Source organism: Homarus americanus, unplaced genomic scaffold (assembly GCF_018991925.1).
Source record: "Homarus americanus isolate GMGI-L3 unplaced genomic scaffold, GMGI_Hamer_2.0 scaffold6317, whole genome shotgun sequence".
Lineage (NCBI taxonomy): Eukaryota > Metazoa > Arthropoda > Malacostraca > Decapoda > Nephropidae > Homarus > Homarus americanus.
In genome coordinates, this window is record NW_024730668.1 from 1,039,965 (window position 1) to 1,062,854 (window position 22,890).

The window sequence follows — 22,890 nt, forward strand, 5'->3', positions numbered from 1 at the left end:
TGTCTTCTTTGGCTTAGGGCGGCTGGGTCCAGGTAATGCAAGGTTTCTTTGTGGTGGTGGTGGTCCGGTGGAAGCCATTCTTATGGAACAATGGATACCGATATACACGGTGTAGCCGGGAGGGGTGTAACTGACGCGGGTAGGTCAAGGGGCTTGAATGCTCCCGCGGCGGGGCACGTCATAGTACATTAAACCAATCACAGCTAGCGGGGAGGGAGGTAAGGATGCTTTGCCCAGTCACAGTCCGCTACGTCATATGACGTCACCGATAACGCAACAAAGACATACACTGCGCAACTACTCGCGCCCCTTACACAACATGGCGGGAGGTTTGGATCCAAAAATGGCGCGGCGCAAGAGGACCGCTAGCCGCCCTCCGCATAAAGGGGTACACACACCGCGGAAAGTGAGCATTCCGTGTTCGGCAGGGTACCGCGTAAACGTGTAAACACGTAAAGTGAGGGTTGACTGTATACTGTATTTATGAACTTCATTTTTATTCCTGTATTGCACTAACCTGTTCAAATATTTTTTTCTAGCCTGCTGACCTGAAAAAGAGGATAGAGTCTCTCATTGACCGTGACTACATGGAACGAGACAAGGACAACCCTAATACCTACAACTATGTGGCATAATTACCACTACAATGCTTACTCCTGGTATCCTTGTGATATTTCTATTACACTATAACTTTAATTTTTGCCTCTGACATTCTAATTGTCGGTGATAGGAGTTGGGAGCCATGGATTGTGATATTTACTGTGCATCACAGAATGTGACACTTTGTAGACTGTTTAGCTGACATGTTCCCAATTGCCATGAGACTGTTAAAATCAATTGCAGCACTTCTTTGCCATAGAAAAAACTCACTCTCGACAATGTTGCAATATTACTGAATGGGAGGCCTTTACCCGTCTGCAAAACGTGGTCTTTGAAGCTTCCCACTGCCCCCCAGTGTACAAGTTAGCACATATGGTGAAAAGTGATTGGCCCTTTTTGAGTTATTTACTGAAGGAACAACATCATTAAGTTTGAACTTTTAAGTGATAAACCCAGTTTTATGTTTTCTTGAAGGGAAAACACCATGAAAAATAAATTTTTCTTTGGTATTATTGGAACAGGACTGCATTACATGATTACATTATTATGTTTCAGTTTCTTATTACAGAGTAATTAAGGATGAATTCCTTGTATTTGCTCATATTTCTATGCTCATTTTGGCCCTATCCATATAGGTTATCTAAACTTTGAAATATGGACTCTGATGACAGTTCTCTGAAAGTCAAATAAAATATACAAGTACAATTAATGCAACAGGATACATAAGCATAAAGCTCCACAACTATATATAAATCTTTATAATGTCAGTGATGCAGGTATATAAATGCTTAATCACTGGATATAATTTTTTGAGTTGTAGCATCTACATGAATAAAATATTGTACATGAAATGTATGCAGAGGAAGTTAAATCAGGTATTATCTCTTGACCTTCATAAATTACTTGTGTGTGCTTAACCATGGCTGCATTATGGTAATGTAGATTATTACAACTTTTTCTAGATTTCTGTTATGGCAAAATAGCTATTAGACCATCTTATACATTGTTTAAAGTCAGGGTCCAGGTTCTCGGAGTTCATACAATGATATATTTCTCATAAGTGAACATGTAAGAATGCACTTAACTGGTTGACATAAGTTGAAATACAGAAATACCCTTTCAACAAAAATGGCATTAAAATTAGTACTTACCTTAACTGGATACAGTCACTTAGCACCTGTCAATAGACAAAACTCATCTGCAGTAGCATTTCGGTGATTCTTCGCATTAATTTCGCTCCCTGACCACGGCTAAATGAACATTTTAATGCTATTTGTAGACAGTATTTTTGTGCCTTAGGTTAGGTGCATTCTTACACTTTTATTTATGAGGAATAATCATCTTACAAACCTCGTGAGAATCTGGAACTAAGCTTGGCTGCTTCATCAGATGTCAGAAAGACCTTAAAACTGAGTCTTATATATCATGTTGGGACTTCTTGCTAGAAAGAGGGGCAATAACCTGTTGTGTTTTTGTAGCCCCTGAGTGCTGTGGCCTGGCAGCATTTCATCATAACTCTCCACCCACTCGTACTGCATTGAAACAACCTTGTGGTGGTTGTGAACCATCATTCTCATCTTGCACCGATCCATGGAGTCATTGACAATGCTTTAGCCATCATTAACCCACTTCCCCCAATAACATAAAAGTTTCTTTTCATTTCCTCTTTGGATGTCTGGACAGAGGGACTTGTTAAGACTGTTGAACATGAGTTATGGTTACAAGTTTATTTGGGGACCTTATTAAATTTAGCCCATGTGGTGTGCCATTTGTGTATTGCATCCAGATAGTGCTTTGTGAATAATCAGAAAAAAATGTGTGGTAATTCGTTTATTTATTTATTTATTTATTTTTCAATTTAGTGATAAACATAATCGCAGTGAAACATCTGAGTTACTTGGAATGAAATAAGGAGTTATAGAAGTAAATTAGTGTATCTCTTCATTGTGTGTCTTATGTATGATGATAGCCTGGTTATTGAATTGGCTCTCAGCAGCTTTATGCACTTGTACAAATTTAAGATACAGTAGTTTTAGTACCGGTAATTTATGTATCAGCCACAATCAGTCAGCTACCTAAACATTTGTGACATTTCAAAAAGAACTTTGACTTTTTTATCTTTTATCTGATGTTAAGCAGTGGTAATGAGTAATTTTATTACTGCACCTTAAAGGTAAATTATAACACTAAAAATTAATACATTTCTAGGTGAGGAGGCTTTGTAACTACAGTAGTATGTATGATATATCAAAGAGTGCCTGCAGTACAGTATTGTAGTTTTTAGATACCTACTGGGCACTTGTAATTACTTGTAGATGTGAACGAAACAGATTAATATAAATGCCATATTACACTTGTGTTTTGCAGCCAAATTTGCTCTTCTTAGTACTTGGCAGTTACCTTTACGATATTATATATATATATATATATATATATATATATATATACTGATAACCACAAGGAAAAAGAAACACGAAAGTTCCCCAATGACTTTAGAGTGCAATTCACATCTTCAGGGTGAGTACAGACTATGCTCACACAGAAATATGACAGAACATTCTTCAACAGATATAACATATATATGCTTATATATATATGTATATATATATATATATATATATATATATATATATAATATATATATATATATATATATATTATATATATATATATATATATATATATATATATATATATATATATATATATATATATATATATATATATATATATATATATATATATATATATATATATATATATTATATTATATATATATTATAGTGCAGTGAGAGAGACTTATTTAACCCTTAAGCAATGGCAATCATCAGTGGAAGTTAGCTGTAGGGATGGCAGCCATCATCTGTGGAAGTTAGCTGTAGGAACAGTGACCATCATGTGTAGAGGTTAGCTGGAGGGACGGCAACCCTCATCTGTGGAAGTTAGCTGTAGGGATGATGACCACCATCTGTGGGTGTTTCATGCTTCTTGCCTTCCTATTTTGCACATACAGTAAAACTTCGATTAACCAACTCTCGGATTAACCGTCAATCCCGAACTCCTAATTTTTATTTTTTATTTTTATTTTTCTCTCCACGGGGATTAGCCCACCCGGGCACAGGTCACTGACCCACATCTGGGCCTGGGGAGGCGATAATGTAATAATATCAATAATGATAATTATAATAGTAATAAAGACCCATAAGAAATAAAAAATGAAAAAAAAATCAATAGTGAGAAACAATATATGTATGTTGTGTTGTCAATAGTAAGAGAAGCAATTGAGACCCTGCAATTGTGTGTAAATGAGGTAGAAAGTCAGATGAGCAACCTGGGACTTGGTCACAATTTTTGTGATGACATGTTCTTTGACTTTTCCATTTTTTATTCAGTTTCTGTGCTGGTTCATATTTATTTACTAAAGTGGTTAATGTTTTAAAGCAAATTCTATTGAAATATGAATGGCAAATGAACAAAAAGGAATAGAGGGAATTAAATGAGGAAGGTTAGGGAAAGGTACTTTGAAAATGTATGTTTTATTTCCGTAGACTTAATGTACTATTAACCGACCTTTCGGATTATCCGTCGGCCGCTTCCCCCCATATGTGGTCGGTTAATCGAGGTTTTACTGTACTGGGGGTTAAAGGCTAAACATTAGTTTATATCCAAGTATACAAAGTTGAAATGTGTATTGTTAAAATATATCAACCTTTCTTCTCAAGCTAATTGTGCTGGATGCTTAAATATCAGTAAGTGGAATCACCCACACACATCGAGATTGTGTGAAGCAGTTTAACTGTCATATTTATGAAGCAAATTATCCTTGATTAATAGGTAGAAGCTGAGGGAAATGTGAGCATTTTCTCATTATATATACACGAGGCAAAAACAACAAAAGATGTAATTAAGATTGGGAAGTCGGTAATTCTTCAGATGATAATGAGTTGAAGTGAATGAGGCCAAAGAAAGAACCAAAAGGCACAACCTTCTGAGTGACTTGAGGTTAACCATTGCATTACAGTACGTACTTAATAATAGGCAGCAGTTAGTAAGGATCCCCTGAAAAGCGATCTGTAAGTAGATTGTGATTCATATTGCATTGCAAAAATTTTCAAAATGGCAAAGACCGTGTATTAACTTAAGGTTAAATTGTGTATGAAAACAGTCATGTACTGACTGAGAAAGGATTGTGCTTAATTGCGTGCTGTATATTCGCTAAATTTGAGTTATACTCACAAGCAGATTATTTTTAACTAGTACTGTATGGGTTTTTATTAAAAGCCTGTGAAATATTGATGCATTATACTCAAACTGTCTTTACATTAGCAGCACATGTTTGACTTACTCACAAGAGAACAAAATGCACTATATTTATAAAATTATCTTTAAATCACCATTACAATAATTTGGGGTATTTAATATCACAGTTTGTAATAATTGGCAAATAAATTACTAGAGTAACAAAACATGATAAAAAACTGTTACAATAAAATTTAACAAAGTTATGTACAATATAGCAGAAACTCTGTGCTCTTTTCTCCAGGCCACACGTGAAAAGCTGAAGACTAGATACTCGAATCTTCTCCAGGGGGTCTCTTAACACTTTAAGTAACAGCATTTGAGTACTGTACTGTATGTAATGTACTTTGTTTGGAGTTAAAATATACAGACCTACTGTTGTACCCATTTACAGAACTCAGTTAAGAGTTTTTAATCATTCCAGTTATAAAACAAGTCTATTTAACAAACATAAATATTCTGTGAAACAACTTATCTTTCGATACATGTTTTGATTAAATTTCAATATTTTGATAATAAAGTTCAAAGTAAAATCCCGTATTACTTATGGTAATCGCAATTAATAAAAAGTAAAATGTAGTGATACAGTACTGTACTTCCATGTTGCTTATGAAAGTGATATCCCTGTTAGCCGGAATAATTGGTGCAGAGCTTTTCTGGGGATGAGAGATTTCTGGGGTAACAAGATGACTTTCAAATCCGGAAAAAGCCCACATCCTGGAGTTTTTCCGGGTGCTGGGAAAAGTTTCTCAGAATTTTGCAAAAAATGCACTTTACTGTACTGTATTTCATCCTTGGAATTTGCTCCCAGACCTGGAAAAAATTAAGAGAGTCTGATTTTTCCAGAATTACACATTATTTTCCTTGGAATTTACTCCCAAACTTGAAAGAAAAAAAATTGGAGAGAGTTTCCTGATTTTCCAGGAATTTTCCATAATTACGCATTATTTCATCCACGGAATTTTCTTCCAGGCCTAGAGAGAAAAATTTGAGACTTTCCCAGAAAATGTGCCTGATTTTCACCCTCAGAATTTGCTCCCAGGCCAAGGGAAAAAAATGGGGGGGGGAAGAGACTTTTGGGAATTTTCTAAGAAAATTAACCTGATTTTCACCCTCAGAAACTCATTCACAGACCTGGAATTGGGAGAATTTTTCTGCAAAAATTACGAGCCAATTTCAATTCTGGGTATAAGTATCCTCCGGGTTATGGAATTTACAAGTTTAGACTTAAATTTTGGGTTACAGAAAAAATTTCACCCGTACGGAATTTTGAAAAAAATTCAAATTAAAAAAAAAAACTATTTTTAAATATTAAAAAAAAAAAAAATAGTAAAAAATGTTGTGTGAATGCATCTGTGGTGGCCACAAGGTGGTTGGAAGGCCGCTCACCTCCCCAGTTGCCGGCATTCACCACAACAATGGAGCTGCTCAGGTAGAGTTCTTTCCCCAGCTTGTGTTCAGTTATGCATCTGTGTTTAGGACTTTATTTGCCCTTTTGGAGTTTTGGTTAATTTATTAATATTTTCAAAATAAAAAAATCACGAAATAGAACTAAAAATTTCACCAAAATTATAACATTTATTTCGTGTAAATGCTGGCTCCGCTCTCCTGCCTCTCCAGTTGGTAGCAGCCACAACAATTGGCACTGCTCAGTTTGAATTCTTCCAGTTTGTGTTCAGTTATGTGTCTGTGTTCCTGTGTATCCTTATTCAAGGCCATAAGTTTAAGTGAAAGCAGTGGTGATAAAAGATTCCATAATGAAATTCAATTGGACATTAAACTTGATGTTTTAAGGAGGTAACTCCCAGTAACTGATCCCACAACCTCACCTCACCACCTTCTGCAGCACTCAACATTGTTTCTAGTAAGTAAAATTAGAGCATTTTATTCATTTATTATCATGTTACATCATGAATGACTCATTGTATGTGGTTAAAACCATCTAATTTCATACTTATATGTGCTTGTGTCACATTTTTGGACCTCAATTTTTTTTTTCTGGAAAGCATCTCAACTTTTAAATGAAAGTATGGGTTATATGGGAAAAATGGCTTTGCGTTACGGAAAGATTTTCAGGAACGGAACTCTTCTGTGACCCGGGGATACCAGTATTTGAGAGTTCTGGCTAAAGGAAATACCTATATTACTGTCGATTGTAATTTTTTATTTCAGTCCTACCTTGGGTGGACAAAACAAAAGTAGTGTGCTACACAGGTTATGCTTCAAAAATCCAAACATCACTTATCTGAAAACTTAAAAAATCCGAAGAAAATTTTGAGTGATATAACTATTGTTAATTTTCCGCGCTCAAGCTAGTTTGCTGACCCACCGAGTGATGCCGTTGTAGCACACTCAGCTGACTGCAGAGGTAAATAAACAAAGCTATCTTCACTGGGCATATGTTTATGGTATTAGATTGCCTTCACTAAAGCCCAATTATGGTATGTCTTCAAATACTGGAGCACACACTAAGCAGGATACAAGTGCAGGCGCCACTTATTAAGTATCCAGGAGAAAGTAGAGCTAGTTAAGGCATGTCGGTTTGCCAGGTGTGTGAGTCATACAGTGTAAGCACAACAATTGTTTTTGTTATTAAGTTTGTAATTATCATACAGTAATTTATTTGGTGCTTAGTGAAATACATGTATTTAGGATTTTTTATAATGACCTAAAGTTATCCAAAATGGCTCTGGTCCCAAGCATTTCGGATTTTTTAAGTGCATCCTGTCGTGTACTTAAGTTTTATGCAGACTGAATTCTGCAATGAATGGTAATTACAACTTGGTCGTTTAGCACACTTCTTTACCATGGGAAAGACATTTGTTGTTAGTATTGTATGTTGTGAGTGTGACACTGAGTTGTTTTAAGTTATTTTGTCAAATATTTTCAGAGTTAAAATAATATTTCTGATTGTAAAAGTTAATATTTCACAAAGAATTTTACCAGTGCCTGCTGTAGTATGTGTGTGTGTACTGTATTGGCCTATTGCTTGTGAATAGCCAAAAATTTTGCAGCTACATACCTTTCATTGGATAAAACAGATGTGTTTAATTGAATCTTATAGTTCAGTGATTGAATGTCCTTTGTAATAGTATATTGGTGTAAATACTTAAAATTTATGCAGAACAAACACACCGAAGGCAATTTAAAATGTTCATTTCAGCAGTACTCTCCATTAGTCTGGCACCATGCTATAAATAACCAAATAATATATTAAACTTCTTACACTCTACCAGCCCAACTCTGTTATATTCTGTGGAGTGAAAATCCCCAACCTCTGATTCCTGAGGCTCCCTTTGTGCTGATAATACTGGCTTGCCATTGACTGAATTAGCAAAGATGTTGCTTCCTCATCAAACTTAATCAGTTTGGTTGTGCCCCTGCTGCTGCACTACCCATACATTTTTATTCTCTCTTTCTCCAATAATGTTGTACATATGAATACCTTCTCTGATGAGTGTCACAAATGATTCCCCAGCAAGTAATTTCAAACCAATGGTGAGAGAGCTAGACAGCCAAAGACCAAAGGCCTTCCCAACCTTTTTAACCTAATTATTCTAATATAGATGAGAAGCATTGCTAGTGTTGTCAGCAATAGGCACCAGGCTGTAGGAAAGAACTGGTAGTCTGAAAATTTCCCTTGTCCAGAAACCCTATGTAATAAATTACAACAGAATGATGGAATGTTAGTGTATGTAGTTGATGAACATTTATCTAAGTTGTTATTTGCTTATCCTGAAACAATTCTTTTGTGTTCATCCTGTCATTGCAGAAGACACATTTTTATGATCAAAATTTAAACAAATAAAAAAACAATTTAGTGATGTACTTACAGGTTCTGAAATTGGGCTTCATATTCTTTTTAGTCTGCACATTTATGACTATTATAACTTGCACATGTTTGTACAGTACACATTCCATGCTAGAGTTTATGTCTGACAGTTTGTTAAACCTTCAATTGAAACTATTCTTAATGACTATGGACAGGGGTAACCATAAAAATGGGTGATGTTTGCTTTGGGGGAATGGTAAGTCTTAAAAGTTTTTTCAAACAATTTTCTCTAATAGAAATGTATCAGCCATCTAAAATTGAATTTTGTATCATCTATGATATTTAGCATCATATCTCTGATTTTATGCCATCTAAAATTTCACTGTGTATCAATGATTATGGTATGGTGTCATTATCAAAATTAAACTATTCTCTGGAATACAAGCAGAGAGTACTGTTACTGTTTTGTTTGAGAAATCAAAACAAAATTCAATAATGTGTTTGCTGTATGTTTTTTAATCCAGATATTTATTAATACTGTACCTATACATGTTTATAGTTTGAAAGTCTGTGAGTATTGCATAGATCCTTTATATTTGAAGGAAGAAAATTTTTATCATTTTAACCCTTAAAGGGCGGAAAATGCGTAAATGGCGTTGGACTTCATATGATGTTTAGGTTTTTTGTGCTATTGTTAGGTTGTGCTCATGGCTGTGTTGGTGTCTGGTTACTATGACAATGCTGGCAGCTCACTCCAGACACCACCTATCTACCCCCCCAGTTCAACTCATGATTTCTCCAAGAAATGATTATATTATATTGATATTGAAACAGTTTATTTAACTAGAAGAACACAGATACAGAGTCAATGATAATACCAATAATGACATGGCTAAGCCAGATGAGAGCCTGAGCTCTCTTGAAGGCACCTGTTATATACTGTATATACTGTACATTTATCTCAAGGAAGTATTATGTAGCATTTAGTATCATCTGGAACAGTGGTAGTATGAACATAACAGAATGTTTCCACGGTTATCACTTCCTTATTTATTTATTTATTTGTTATTAATTTTTTTACATTTATATTATAAGAATACAGTATGTATATACATATTTTACAATGGAGTTGATGTACATTAATATGATAAGGGAGTGAAGCAATACAACATGGGTTGTATTAAGGTGAAATAAGAGCTGTCGGTATCATGTCTTGTCAGCAAATTTATAATTATTGCAGTGGTAATTTCTATCTATCTACATGACAGTTTCTGATATAATGGTTTTGGTGGTACAATAAAAGTAGAAATTTAAAGTAGGCATTACAAAAATATGAATACCTAAGACAATGGATATTTTTTAAGAAATGATTTAAAGGAAGGATGCTTGGATGGGTGGGGGTAAGTTGTTTCACACCTTCACACCATGATATTGGTCTGGGACTGAGAGGTGTGCATGGGGGGTGGTTTTAGTAGCTCTGGGTGTCTTAAATTGTATCTCTGATTATTCCAGAACTGGAAATAATTATTGACAATCAAGTGATTGACAGATTTGTAAACAAATATGGCACAGCAGTATGAATTTTTTGAAAAATTAGTAAGCTTTCTAATTTTGCAAAAAAAAAAATCTGATTTAAGGCATGTTCTACATGTACAGGTATTTGAAGAACACTATCCAATGGGATTAGCACTGTTTTCTACATAGCAAAATACTGTACAGTGCACCCATCCTGGGTGGACAGTGCACGTAAATACAGTATACTGTGCAGTACAGTACCTGCCAATAAAGGCTTCATGCAGTTCCTTCAGAATTTTTTTTTCATTAACAAATTGCTGTTATTATTATTATAATAATAATTAAAAGTTGTATTTGCAACTTATAATTGCATAGCCTAAATTTACATGATGTGAAATTTATAAAAAAATAGATAATGCTATCATTTACTTCATAGGGTTGCATGTTCTTGGAAGATGTGGATTACCTTATTTCAGGGCCTAAATTTAAGTGATGAGTTATACTCATGCTCTTGAACATTATGCCTTTCTTCGTTGGATTTATAATTGTATCCTAATTTCAGAGATTTTATGATCTGGCACCTTACACTAAGAAATTTGTTTATGTACAGTATACTCGTATGCCCATTAACTTTTAAAAGTTGAAAACCCAGTAAGTCCTTCAAATTTTGGCTTGGAACTAATATATTAATTAGCCATACTTTCTCTTAGATCAGATGGTAGTGTGTTCACCTTCCAAGTGAATGTCTCATGTTCAATTTCAGACCTGTTTGGGGATTGGGTTCCATCCATGTATAATGGCCCTTGTACACTCGGCAATAAATTAATAAATTGTCCAGTGTTCTTGCTGTGGAACAACCTTATGGTTGACTACCTTCCTTCCAAGGGGCTGTAGTCATCCACAAGCTGCTGAATGCTAATATCAGCATATCTTTAACTACTTTACATTGCAGAATGAGGAAAATCCTAGTGCAACTGTTATCTTTAAAAAGGAAGACTGAAACAAAGGCTGCCACTTGATAATTATATCACATAGAAGGTTACATTGCTTTAGGCAACTGAAGATCTGGTTTTAAAGTGGCCATTAACAGAACTGTCCAGTTCCAGCCACTTACTAACACTGTCTGGATGTCATAATCAGGTACACCTAGTATGGAGATGAGTGCCTTTTTCATTGATTTTCAACACTTGGAAAGTTTGGGCTACACAATCCCCAGCAATAATATTACAAGTAAAAGATTTCTTGCTTTGTTGTTTTTGTGTGGTTTGAGTTGTTTATGTACAGTATATGGTTTCATGGTGAATAACTCAGTCCATTATATTTGTCAGTTTCCAGGAGTGCTGCAGGTCTTGTCTGGCATTTTTAAAAGAAATTTTATGTTTTATTTTGGAAGACGGGTTTGGGATGCACTGGGAAAACAAACAAGATTAAACAGACCTAAGTTTAACATCTTTTTAAAGGCTTTTATGGGTTCTTCTGTGTTCTTTAGCTGAAAATAGGTGTTAGCTGGCTAAATCAGGTTGGGTTATTCAGTGAGAGCAGTCTGGTTCTGAAGCTTTTCATTCGTTTACCATATTGTACTCCATCCCAGTGAAGATTAGTTAAGAATCTTGTTGAGTGGCCTTTGTTCTCCATCTTTTCTGACCTGTTTCCCCTAAAAGTTGAGTTTTGGCCCTTTGTCACATACAAACCCCATCATGGGCTCCACATGGTGGTCAATTCTGAGACCTTTACCCAGAGAAGTACCCTGAAGGGAATATTTAACACCTTGTCTATGGGGGGGGGGGGGTCTATCTGAGCTGCATAAAATCGTCTGGAATTAGACAAATAGAATATTAAAAGTGGTGTCCTGTAACAAAGGTTGATTGACCCCTAAACTTCACATTGCTCTCAGTGAGTCATAATGAGTGTCTCTCTCTCTCCTCTTTTCTCCTTTTCCTGTAAAAGATGTGCTCTGTTATGGTACTCCTCTTTCACAACAAGGTCCATATCTGATTTACCCATGTTGCTTCACACAAGCCAGTCAATATCAACCATAAGCTACACATCTTTAACTCTGAAAATCAAGTTGCCAGATTCTGCGCATTTGCACACCATCCCACTTCCTGAAATTCTAGTCCCCTCATCTCTAGTGCATCTTTCAATCCATCCATCCATATTCTTGGTCTTCTCCTTTCCCTCCTTGTGTTTAACTCCAAATTTCATCCTTTTCTGTGCATCACTTAGATTCTAATCTATTTTCTGCTGCACAGTGCTTTCCTTTCCATATTATTTTCTTGTTTCTCTGCTTCCTATTTACCCTCTCATACTGCTCTCAGCCACATCATATCTGTTACATCTGATTCACTTCTTCACCTGTGTAGAAATTATGAAAAAAAAAAATAGTGTAGGTTTCATCATGTCTTCTATCAAGGTAAAAAAAAATGATTAGTGCCTTTTATTGTGATGGGCTTGGAAATAGTTATGCATTAAAGAACAACTGTAGCCACTCACTGTCAGAACATGAATTGTTTACCATTAGTATAGGTTATATTAAAATCCAATGTGATTTGCTTCATATTACAGTCGACCCTCGTTAAAACGGACTAATAGGGGGGGAAGGGTGTCCGTTTTAGCCAATTGTCCGAATTAACCGATTTAGGGGTTAATATTGCATTATACAGTCATGCGCTGGTTAACGTCCTAGATACGTGCTTGTGTTTGTACAAGCGCTTTCATCCAGACCCATTAAAGATATAATGTTATGGTAATTATCAGAAACACACATAGGCATGACTAGGTTTATTACAAAAGTGATGAAAAGGATACTGTACAGTGTGGGTAGTCCACAAAACATGTAGCTATGTGTACAGTCAGTTCTGCTATAACGCGATAGTTGTGTTCTTGTAAAATATCGTGTTATAGAAAATCGCGTAATAGAAATAACACGGCTTATGGAGAAAATAGGGTTAGATGCAGATTACTACTCGACATCGAAAAAAAATTAGTAGTTAGCCTAACACAAAGGATAGCACAGTCTAAATAAATGTTACATTCATATCTAATAATGAAATCATACAGTAAATGTAACACTTTACCTTGAAAAAATATGAATATAACTTGATGGGGGAGAAGGGTGATTTTGAGGTTGATAACATCGAGCTTCTCTTCAAGTGTTATATCCTTTCTTTTACGATCATCACCGGGAATTCGATCACCAGAACGCTTCTTGGAGATATTCTTCTTTACCATATTCACAGTTAATACCACAAAATTGGAGAACTAGTAAGCAAAAATCGTGTTACAGCAAACAAGCGTTCGCGTTATACAAATATCGTTCCTCTATTCATAAATCGCGTTAGAGCAAATTCGAGTTATCAAAACACGCGTTATAGCAGAACTCACTGTATGTTTATTTGAGTGCCCCGTCATAGGAGTCCGTTTTCTCTCGTTTCAGGACGCCCGAGTCCTCCGTTTTCTCTAAATCTTGGAGTGCAGTGCACCAGAGACTTCGTTATTCCTTAGTAATGACACAGAATTTGAAATTGCAACCCCAATTGCAACTGGGACAATCCCAGAACCAGAAATTTGATACGGACAGTCATTCGCTTAATTCAGATTTCGTCCGATTTATCCGAAATCCGGATTAAATGGGTCCGAATTAACGAGGGTCGACTGTACTAATGAGAGTCTGTATCGAATTAGTAAATGTCATATTGCAAGGTGAATAAATGGTATAGAATCTGCCAAACTCAGGTCAACACATACAGTGGTGATATAAGGAAGTTACTGCAGTGGCTTGCAAGCAATTTCAATATTTTATGAATAAAAGAGTAACATTATATTGATAATCTAGAAATTAAAACCATCAATACAAAATTTTTCAGGTGAACTCTACTCTAGTTAAGTTAAAATCATGGAATACAGTTATACAGTACAGATGTAATTAGCTTTCCCAGAATATATTTTGCCTGCTTAAAGTTAGATGTTAATGTGCTTTTTGCCTTGTATTTTGCCATAAACCTTATTCACATACAAAATGATCTGCTCAATCCTTTACATAATGATATTTGATCATAATACTGAAAAAGTAGAATTCAATTTTATTTGAACTTTTCAAGAGTGTTTTCATACAGTTACCAGTAGTAAGGTACTGTACTGTAATGATATTGATGGTTGATTTTATAGTACTGCAATCTATATACTATGCAGGTAGCCTATAAATTTTTGGACAAGTCATATAAGGAAACTTCACTACAGTATAAAGCTTAATATTACCACTTATAATCTAGATAGAAATACTGTATGTATACAGTACTGTACCAGACACCTTGAAGTATCTGCTTGAAAAAACAAAGTTTTGAGTAAAGTTATAAAATTATGTGTGTTTATTGATGTTTCAATTCTCGCATTGAAAATGGAGTAAGTGTAAATCTTATGTAAAACTTCCTACATTAAATCTCTATATATATTCTCATTGACCCTTTGACATCATTTACTGCAGGGTCTGCATTAGACAATACCCGACAATTACTGTAGGGTTTTATTTTATTATCTGCGCACTATTCACTTCCCACTATGTTATTCTCCTAAGGCTCTTAAGGGCTTCCACATCTCTGCAATACCCACGTGGCCACAGTGTGTATTTGTTTTAATATTCTCTATTTCTTTACGTGTTTTATTTTTATTCAAATGTTATGTATACTACTATTATTTTATTTATTAGATTCAGAAGTCTCTACCAACAACAATCAACCATAGTTTATGGCTGAAAACATACTAATTGAGGTTATGAAGGTAGTTATTGTGCCTAGAATACAGGTAAACCTCAATAAACGATGTCCCATTCAGCGATATTCTGCTTTAATGTTGGTCATGAATTAAGGCCATTTCGCTATACTGTACTGTAGTACGTATGTGATAAAAAAAAATTACCCAGTACAGTACTTTAACAATAACCATCAAATATCTATTGATTTGCATTGTTTGGAATTTTTTTTTTGTATTCTAGTGGGTTGTATATACTCAAATTAATCGATGTCTTGCAAGGATTCCAGCAATGCAGTTGTCAACAGCGGCAACATCTACCCGTGCACAGCCACATGGTCAACCCGTTCACTACAGTCCTACGCTTGGTTCTTTTTCGATCGCATCTGCCTGTTATTGCGTAGCTCCATGATTATCGTTCAGCATCATTGGCTATATGTACATTGTACTTATCTCTTTTTTTCTTATAATGAGAGAACAACACTAACATTTAGATTGAACTGTGTTATGGTGATTGTGAAGTGATATTTTCAGTTTTCGTGAACATGTGATTGTGTCGGCCTCTCCAGAGGCTGTGTGGGAGTCAGAGTGACGTCTCCACTCCACCTACAAGAGTCCCCTTAGCTGTGAAGGGGACATGTGATGATGACCAGACTTATCCAATATGATGTGGTGAGTGTTGTTAACTTTTTTTTTTTTTTTTTTTTATGGGTGTAGGAATTTTTTTGTCGGTGATACAAGTGTGTTTGGGAACTGGCTGGGAACATATCCCATTGAACCCTATGTTATTATGATCCGGTCTAAGATATTCCACTTAGCTGATGGATTTTTCAGGAACCTAACCCCATCAATGACACAGATCACTTTATTAGTTTGGCTTTCACATAATTAATCTGACTGATACTTTCTGCTCGTATTATTATGAGATATGAAGGTATTATGTGTTTAGTTGTAAAATAATTTTTTGAAACATAATTTTTTAACCTAACCAGGAACTGAAAAAGTGTAAGGTAAGAAAAAAAGTATAGAAATCATGAGGCAGAAAATGTGAATAATTGTTAATTCCTATTCTAATCGAAAAATATACAGTACTGTACAGACCTACATGATAAAGTATATATATATATATATATATATATATATATATATATATATATATATATATATATATATATATATATATATATATATAGTGGGGTATTATAACGAATGGATTCTACTACGAATATTCCTATAACGAACGATTTTAGCTATAAAATTGAGAATGCTATAACGAATGAAACTCCTAAACAACAATTTTTTTTTTTTTTACTAATTTATTGTTTTTTTATTACAAGTATTAATGATATTCTTTATTTCAGGGGTTTAGATGCATATTTATGCACTTTTTTACAATTTTTACAATTTTATATTATATTTTTCAGTGTTAAGTGGTTGTATTTGGGGGCCTGGAACAGATTAATCCTATAACGAACGAATGCTATAACGAACAAGGTTCTAGAACCAATTAGATTCGTTATAGCATACCCCACTGTGTGTATATATATATATATATATATATATATATATATATTGAAGTCCGATTTATCAAGGTTTTACTTAGAGAGAGAGAGAGAGAGATAAAATACTGTTCGTATCAAATAATTGGCTAATTTTGGTTGTCAGGGTATTGTCGTCTATCATGCTGTTGTCAGTCTGGGGTATTGTATTTACCCAAAATTTGTCAATACAGGTACGACTATATTTTGGGGATCTGAGGTCACATTCATAATTTTGAACAGACTGGTTGAGTGGGTATCCTTCAAAATTTGCAGCTAATTTTAAACAGAATTCATTGACAAATACAGTATCCTTCAACTATTGTAAATTCAGTAGCATTGAACTCGATAATATAGCATAAAATGGACACACAACTTTTCTTGCATAAAGTGAGGAATATTGGCATCCATATTGTGGCTTCAGTTTTTCTTGCCTCCTGTATCCATTAATTATTAACTGCAATATTTACTGATATAGACACCTAACCCTCATCACTCTTTCAGCAATGTTCGCTACTTATTTCTTACTGCTGCTTATTCCTATCGTTAACTGAATCTGATTACTAATAAATACCCATACAGTAAAGAAGAGTCAAACTCGTGCTTACAAATGACAAAAACTGGATAGCCGAGTTGTGGTAGGGAGGGAGGTACAGTAGGTAATGTGGAAAAAAGCTTTTGAGTGACAGAACAAAGTGGGTTTAGCTTAACACACATCTGGCCAGTACACAAGAAAATCTCGAACATCTCTGTCACAATTCATGAGGAGTTCATATTTGGAAAACATCTAAAAGTTGGATGGTTTAGATATACCTGTACTGTACTGTACAGGTGAATTGTGTTCACATTTGCATTGTCATAGGTGTCAAAAGTATCAAATGGATAAGGAGAATTTATCCCAAGTAAATGATGAAAGGAAGCAATACCTGTAGTCTTATGTTTCTTCTAAACTTGTGGTGACATAAACAATTTATAGTTACTAAAGCATATACTGTAATTGGATATTTGAAAAAAAATTGAATTATCTTAAATTCTGTATTTACTAAAATGAGATTCGGAAAGTGTGATTTCTTTTGTCTAAAGATTTGCTAATTGGCCTTGTGATCCATGTACAGGTATTCTAGTTGAAAAAAATAAAATAAAGTATGCCTAATCATTTTGGGGAACAGGTTTGTGGAATCTTATGAAAGTGCACATTGCGTGCATCCCAGCATTAAAGTCCTGTGTGTGTGTGTGTGGACTATTCTGAGTACTTTATGTACACTCTACAAGAAGTACAGTATCTGCAAAAATTTTTGCTAGACAATATGACACAACAGCTGAAGGATTTTGACAACCCTACCGAGATGACAGGAGTCATATTGTTCATTTTGACATCTATTGGACCCCACCTTGCAGATACTTTCAGTAGTGAGTATACACAATAATTCTTGAAAGACTGAACAAATATTCCTGAAACTTGACAGACAGGGACATTTGCACCCATCGAGCAGGGACAAATTTGATAACAAGCATAATCTGGTTATTTTTACTTTAGATTTAAAGGCATCAGGGTATGTCACATTGAACTACTGTATTGCCAAATGCATGCACTGAGTTTACTTATAAGTGTTGCAATTTTTGACGACAACACTTAGCTTTCCTTCTAAGTTAGAACCGGTAAGGGAGGAAAGAAAGATGTAATAAAAAATTTAATTATTTGTTAGTTTTCTCATGTGACTGATTTTAGGAAGAATGAAGAATATGAGTCATTAGTGATGTCCTGTATTTTTTTCTTTTGTTTTTTAATAATGAAAGAGTTAGTAACTCAAGATCCCTTATACTCCACACAATCTGTCCATAAAAACTTTTTAATTTTTTTTCATCAGAAGCCAAAAGAAAATTAACCCAATTGAAACCCAGTGTTGTTCACATTAACGGAACATAGAAGAGCATTTTAAAATGTAATGTTCGCTAAATACTGTACAGGGTATTTGATTTCCAAACACTTCATAACAAAACCCACTGAAGATTATAAGTCAGTTCACATTGCTGTTCCTTGAATGGTGACCAAATTACAGCAAGAATTATACTTTTAAAACTTAACATGAAAGGTGCTATTTTCTATACCTGTATTTGCATTTGTTAATAGTATATTTAAAACAGTGGTTTGTGATCAGAGTATGGCTGCTTTGATAGTGTATGATCTTGAAAGTTTTTATGCAGTACCTGTATACAGATTAAACTCTCTGGTTACCTTAATCACAGGGTACTATTGTAAAAGCACAATGTTTTGAGGTGAGCCTTGATGCTACGAGAAGATCATCACAGTAAAATTCAGAAAAGGAAAATGTACTGTAATGAAGATCTTGGTGTAAAATGAGGTGAGCAAACAAACCTCACTGTACAGCACAAGAACTTTTTAATACAAGGTCCCCCTCGTATGTATGTATGTATGTGCATGCTTACCTTTTTCATGGTAATAAAATTGAGAGAAATTATTGAAAACAAGCATTCACAAGGACATTTACAATGGGTGACTCGTATTTGGCAAGAATGTGCCATATACAGGTATTTGCAATGCTTTAAATTCTTCATTTTGTATAGTGTAATTATATGTCAGAAACCAAAACATGTGATTTTAAGACATTTCCAGGAAAGCTAAATGAAAAAATAATGGCTCATAAGTTAATTACCAGTTAGGGATGGAAACCTAATACATTACTGTATGCCTAACAAGACTACTCTATCCAAAGGATTATATTTCATGTATTGCAGTTCTGTTTTTTTTTTTTTCAGTTACTCTGTAAGGAAAGTGTGATGCTTTTAAAAAATGAAACATAAAAAAGATGCTGGGTCACTATTAAGTAAGTTACTTAATAAACAATGTTCACGGGTAAATATTGTAAAATACTTCATATATTATGGAGGATATTTCCATGTCAAGCACTTCAAAACTGTTTTCTTATTTGTAGTGAAATCTTGACAGTAAATTTCAGTAGTTAATAAATTGTATTTTTGACCAGAGTTCTTACAGCAAGTGAAAGTTTAGAACGATTAGCCAATGCCACTAAAGTACTAGGAGCAGCCAGGATTTGTTAAAGGATTGAGATACACCAATTTTATTATTTCTAGTTTAGCTTCTTTTTCTTTTTTTTTTAGCCTTCTTGTTAAATGAGTGGTGAGACTTTAATATAAAAATTAATTATAGTTGTATAGGTCATTATTTTTGCCATCCAATGGGAAGTACTGTACTTTGAAGATGGGATACTAAATGTGGTTATGTAAGCTGCGTGGCTTGATACTCGTCTACTGTCTAACAGTTCCTCTGTCAGATGTTCTTGTCAATAAACTTTGTTGGAAGTTTGAGTTTTATTACCAAATTGGATTTGTGTCTAGATTTTGTACCACCTCATATCTCTCCCCTTTACACATTTTCCATGCTTTGACATAGTTGTCTTGTGATCAAGATTTTCTAACCATTAGGTGAGGCTATTACTTGTGTGGGTAGCAAAATTAAAAAAAAAAAAAGGACATGAGTGGATGCTACTGTACAACATGACCATAAAATACAGATGATGATGACTTTCCATCCCACTGAAGAGCCCTCGACCAACAACAGATTTATGTATTCTGAATTCAAAATACTGTACAGGTATCCCTCATTTAACAATGGGGTTGCATTCCTGAAAACCTAAAATTAAACAAAATTATTGCGAAACGAGATATAACACTGAAGCCTGGAGGACAACCACAAACGGCAGGGCGGTAAACATTGAGTACAGTACTGCTTAGTAATAGTAATAAACAAGTTTGTTATTAGCGGTTTTTGAAGTTAAGTGATTGATTTATGAACACCAAACTTCTCCTGTAAATAAATGAAGTGATTCAGGATTAAATGATTACGTGAGTTCTAGGTGGGCCTAATTCAATTTTTTTTTCAATTACGAGTACATGTAAAAAAAAAAAAAAAAAAATTGCTATGACGAACGCTAAAACTGACACATAGCATATCATAAAATACATACACATATTTTATGCACAAAAAATAGTTCCTCCCACACTCAAACCATCCTCTGGGCAGCATAACACAGTTTATTAAAACTGACACAGTCGAGAAAGTATTGAAAATGAAAGCTTTCAGTAGCATGTATTTCATAAAATCATTGTGACAAAGGTTGGTTTTTCCATGATTTAAGATTGCAGAGATACTGTACTGAACATTCGGGACCATTCCTTAATTTTTTTTTGTCACAGGAGTCGATAAGTTATCAGGAGATGCTACCAACATCTATGAAAGGCTCTCCCAGTGTAGGACCAAGAAGGTGTGGTTAAGGAATTACTGTAGTAGAAAACCCAAGGCTCTTAAATAGTCTATTTTACTCATTCTTGCCCTCCATCTCTGCCAGAGTTGTGTCAGGTCTGATGTATTTTCCCCACTTTAAGAAGGTTAGTTTATTATCCATAAACTGCTGTGGAACAGAATTCTAAATTGAAATTCCAAAGGCAATCGCTTATTGTTGGACACAATGCCAATATTTTAGGCTTTTTGGCAGATTCTATGTGGGAAGATACATACAAAAGGGAAGTGCGAATTGGTATGGAAGCACTACCAACATTATTTGAATTGGATAATCTTAATTCATTTTCAACCACTTTAGGCAGCTATTTTCTGGCTTGGCGCACTAAAATTCAAAGCTTAATTGGTCACATCTCTGGCAGAGGCCTTTCTTTGCCATCTCTCCTTCACAGCATTTAGCAACCTTTAGAAATCTTCTTTTCTGAAGACTGTTGAAATCTTTTAAAGTTATGATGGTCTCAAGAAAAAGTTTTGCAGTTCCTATTTTCAGTAGGACTTTTTCTAATGCAGGTTTTGGAGCTTGTGTCCACATGTCATTTTCCTCCTTGTGCAGTGAGCCATCGTTGTTGTTATGATGTATTATCATACTTCAGCACCTAAAATATTTTAGTGAATATTCTTGGTTAATAAATGCACTTACCCTTTCCACGCTAAGCTGGCCCATAAGCCCTGCCCCTCGTCTACAGCTACAAATAGCTGCTTGGTTCCCCTGAGTGTCTTACCCTCCCCCCGGACTGTGCATGTACAAGCGAGTATTTATATCAACCTTTTAAATGATAAATATTTAAAGTTTTCTAACATCATCTCCTTTTTTCTCATTTTTTACGGGTATTAGCCCACCCAGCCTAATGCCTTGAAATCATCGGCATTTTGATAGTTCAGATATTAAACATTATTTTAGATAATAACAGGTCTGCTTACCAATTGTGAACACATTTAGTTAAAATTTTATATGAACTAATAAGCTATTAGTATAGAAGAGGGGTGTGGCTTATGGGACAGGTTTGCTTGGAAATACTAAAGTCATCAACTATCAAGAATTACACCTTGGCTAATCAAACAGAAATCTCTTCACAGTCTCATAATGGCCAAAAAACTGCACTAGTATGGAAACTGGTAAATGGCCATCATTGTTCATTATGTCAGGGCCTGGTGGGTGGGGGGGGGGGGATAATAATAATAATAATAATAATAATTTTCACAGGTCACTGATTCCAATATCTTCCCGAGCTGTAGTACTTCCCTGTTTGATAGCTGCCTACTACTTATTTATTATGGGGTTTTGATGGGAAATGCAGTGAAATGATAGATGCTAGTGTATTGGGGAGTGGGGTTACAATGAATAGTCACATGTAATTTTTTACAAGAATTAGTATTACCACAAATACTTATACAGAATTTATGCTATATGAGAATCTCAAGTCACAAATGACTCGTTAAATTACACCTTTATAATATTCACAGAAAGATGAACCTGAGTGGTCCCCCTCATCAGGTACATAATGTAATATAAAATAGCACCTTAAAATCATAACAGGTAATGACAATCATCTTGTAACAAATGCTGAGGTAAGACTCCACTACAAGACTTTACCTCATACTTTGCCTTAATGATGGGACATAAACTGGAATCGCTCCACTACTCTGTGGGGGAAACCTTGAAGAGTGATCTTTACCTGTTATCCACCAACCAAGACTGGGAACTGGCTCTGTGTCCAATTATCGAATGCTTCCACCCTTCTTTCTTCATTCTCTAGCCCCATTATCCACTCATACAAGCTTTTCCCCATATTTATTTGCATCTCTTGTATATGCTATTCACAGCTTTGAGCCTGTTTTAACTGTTTTACATCAGGTCATCACACTTCCCACCAAACTCACCTACAATTTCATTTAATTCTAACACTGCATCACAGAATTCTAGGAGACTTTCATTAGCCTTCTGCTGCCTCTTCAATAGATTAAGGCTTGCAATGGTACCATTTAACCAGGGTCTGTAGACTTGCTTCAGATAGCCTGTCAGCTCATCTACGCTTACCCACAATCATTTCGCATAATATACTCTATCTGCTGCAGGGCCT

The 22,890-nt window shown here is 34.9% G+C and overlaps 1 protein-coding gene across 1 annotated transcript in view; it reads left to right on the forward strand.

The window, feature by feature from the left end:
• Window positions 1-2,869, forward strand: part of LOC121867156 (cullin-4A-like) — a 48,998-nt gene extending 46,129 nt beyond the window's left edge. Inside the window, exon 14 of the mRNA XM_042366915.1 lies at window positions 540-2,869. Within this exon, the coding sequence (XP_042222849.1) occupies window positions 540-635 (96 nt within the window). The 3' untranslated portion in view covers window positions 636-2,869. The remainder of the gene's footprint in view (window positions 1-539) is intronic.
• Window positions 2,870-22,890: the final 20,021 nt, after the last annotated feature.